The sequence below is a fragment of the Nicotiana tabacum genome, chromosome 20 (assembly GCF_000715075.1).
Source record: "Nicotiana tabacum cultivar K326 chromosome 20, ASM71507v2, whole genome shotgun sequence".
In the NCBI taxonomy this organism is placed as follows: domain Eukaryota; kingdom Viridiplantae; phylum Streptophyta; class Magnoliopsida; order Solanales; family Solanaceae; genus Nicotiana; species Nicotiana tabacum.
This window is the reverse complement of record NC_134099.1, coordinates 22,375,279-22,377,741: the sequence shown is the minus strand read 5'-3', so window position 1 is coordinate 22,377,741 and position 2,463 is coordinate 22,375,279. Positions and strand designations below refer to the sequence as shown.

Below are 2,463 nucleotides of genomic sequence, written 5' to 3'. Positions count from 1 at the left end.
TTTTAACTTTTCTAAATAAAAATTTTGACTCTGCCACTACTCCATGCCCTTCTCCAATCCCATATGTTATCCAATGAAGGAAGAAAGAAAAAATAGTGATTTTGCCTAATATATTACATCTTGCAAGCATGGCTTGTGCTATTCATACGAGGTATGCAAGTCAAAAACAACCAATCAAAAAAGGACAAAATTTAAAAACCTCCAACAATTATAAATTGGGCAGCCTTCTCCTTGCAAACATTTCAAACTCTCTCACTTCTCATTTTCCTCCTATAGAATCAAAAATTTCCCTCTCCTCCCTCTTCTTTTAATTTCCTCCACCAACCCCTCTTTTTCCCACCTAGGAACAATTATTTTTATTCCATATAAAACCATATAATTAAATACTTGCCACTTCTTTCATTTCTTTACTTGAAAAAGATTTTTTTAAATATGGTTGGGAAAATTAGCTCGGATCTTCCTCCTGGATTTAGGTTTCATCCTACTGATGAAGAATTAATCATGTATTATCTTCGATATCAAGCTACCTCGAGGCCATGTCCCGTTTCAATTATCCCCGAAGTTGATCTATACAAATTCGATCCCTGGGAATTGCCTGGTTAGTATGCAATATATACTCGAAAAATTGTTTAAAATTCGAAGAATATAATACACTTTTGAATGTTTCTTGAAATATTATGATGATTATGTTTTATGAAATGTAGAGAAAGCTGAATTTGGAGAAAATGAATGGTATTTCTTCACCCCTCGTGATAGGAAATATCCAAATGGTGTTAGGCCAAATAGAGCAGCTGTTTCAGGTTATTGGAAGGCTACAGGAACTGATAAAGCTATTTATAGTGCATCTAAATATGTTGGTGTAAAAAAAGCTCTTGTTTTTTATAAAGGAAAACCTCCAAAAGGTGTCAAGACTGATTGGATTATGCATGAATATCGTTTAAATGAATCAAGATCTCAACCTAACAAGCAAAGTGGCTCTATGAGGGTAAGACCTTTCAGTTCCAAATTAGTCGGGGTCAGTTATACGAATCGTTTGTATATATCCATTCGACGAATTACACTAATGTTTTTTTTTCCTTCTTGGATATTTTTCAGTTAGATGATTGGGTACTTTGTAGAATTTATAAGAAGAAAAATATGGGAAAAAGTATGGAGATGATGAAAGCTGAAGAAGAAGAATCAGAGGCTCAAATTGAGATTACCAATAATGATATTGAAGTTGTTGGTGCTACTACTAGTGGACCACAAACAAACAAATTGCCAAGGAATTGTTCATTGTCACATCTACTAGAATTGGATTATTTTGGGTCAATTCCACAATTGCTAGGTGACAATTCATACCATACAAGTTTTGATATTGACCAAAGTTACACGATGAATAGTGTTAATACAAATGTGGTTCATCAAATGGAGAAATCTCAGCTAGGGGAAGTGTCACACCAACATAATAGCCAAAATAATAATTATAATATCTTCTTCAACCAGCAGCCAGTTTTTGTAAATCCAGCTTTTCAATTTCAGTGACAAAAAGTTCCACAGAACTGTCGTATGGGGTACTATGAGGCCCACGACTTTCTCGATCACCTCGTTCTTCAACCATAAGTTAGTATGTGGCTAAAGTCTTTCCGATGGTAACATATATTACGCTGTAGAATGCTATTGGATGAAGCTGACAGCATGGAAATTTTCAACAATTGTAAAATATTATAGTGGAAAGTGACATTATGTGATTGGTATTATCAGCAAGAAATCTCTAGTACAGAAAAAAAGAAGGGGTGGGGGCAACAAACTGTTGTATTTGTAGAATTTAGTTTAGTTTCTCACCTTGTGTTTGGCAAAACTAATTTCCTTGTGAAATTGTAATGAATATTTTTCTGCAGTACTCTACATTTCGATTTTTTTATTATTTAACGATGACATGTCAAATTGATTTTGGATGAAGCTTGACTCTACTCTCGTAAACCTCTTTCTTCAACTTAATTTTCTTTATTTTTGCCTTCTAATTGGTAGGAAAAGGAAAGTTTTCATTGAATATTAATTTTAAAAAGTCAATTATCCTTAGATAATAACCGCGTGGAAAATTGATCAATCAAACTAGTAGATAAGCTTTCGGATAGACATGGTTAAAAGTTATGAATAAAAATAGAGGCACTTTAATAATTAAATCACAACTATTTTACTAGTTTTTTTTTTTCTTTCGTTGGGGGTAGTTGGAACTTGGAACACGTGGCTAAAATGGCTATTCCCTTATTTAAATAGTTAATATGAGAGCAGGAAAGATCTGATATATAGACAATAGTAACCTCATGATCAGTAGGATTATGAAATTAAATTGAGATTTCAAAATAAACATTACTATAGTGATTGTTGCAAGGATGATGAAAAAGATAAAATTATTAAAAGGGAGTATTATTTTTGTTTTCCGTCAGGCGTCCGATACCTTCTTGAGCTCGACTTATCCAG

The 2,463-nt window shown here is 33.2% G+C and overlaps 1 protein-coding gene across 1 annotated transcript; it reads left to right on the top strand.

Moving 5' to 3' along the window:
- Positions 1 to 233: 233 nt before the first annotated feature.
- On the top strand, positions 234 to 1,906 carry LOC107781532 (NAC domain-containing protein 1). Its single transcript, XM_016602248.2, has 3 exons — positions 234 to 598; positions 705 to 985; positions 1,096 to 1,906. The coding sequence occupies exons 1-3, from the start codon at positions 433 to 435 to the stop codon at positions 1,522 to 1,524; spliced, it is 876 nt and encodes a 291-aa protein (XP_016457734.1). The 5' UTR covers positions 234 to 432; the 3' UTR covers positions 1,525 to 1,906.
- Positions 1,907 to 2,463: the final 557 nt, after the last annotated feature.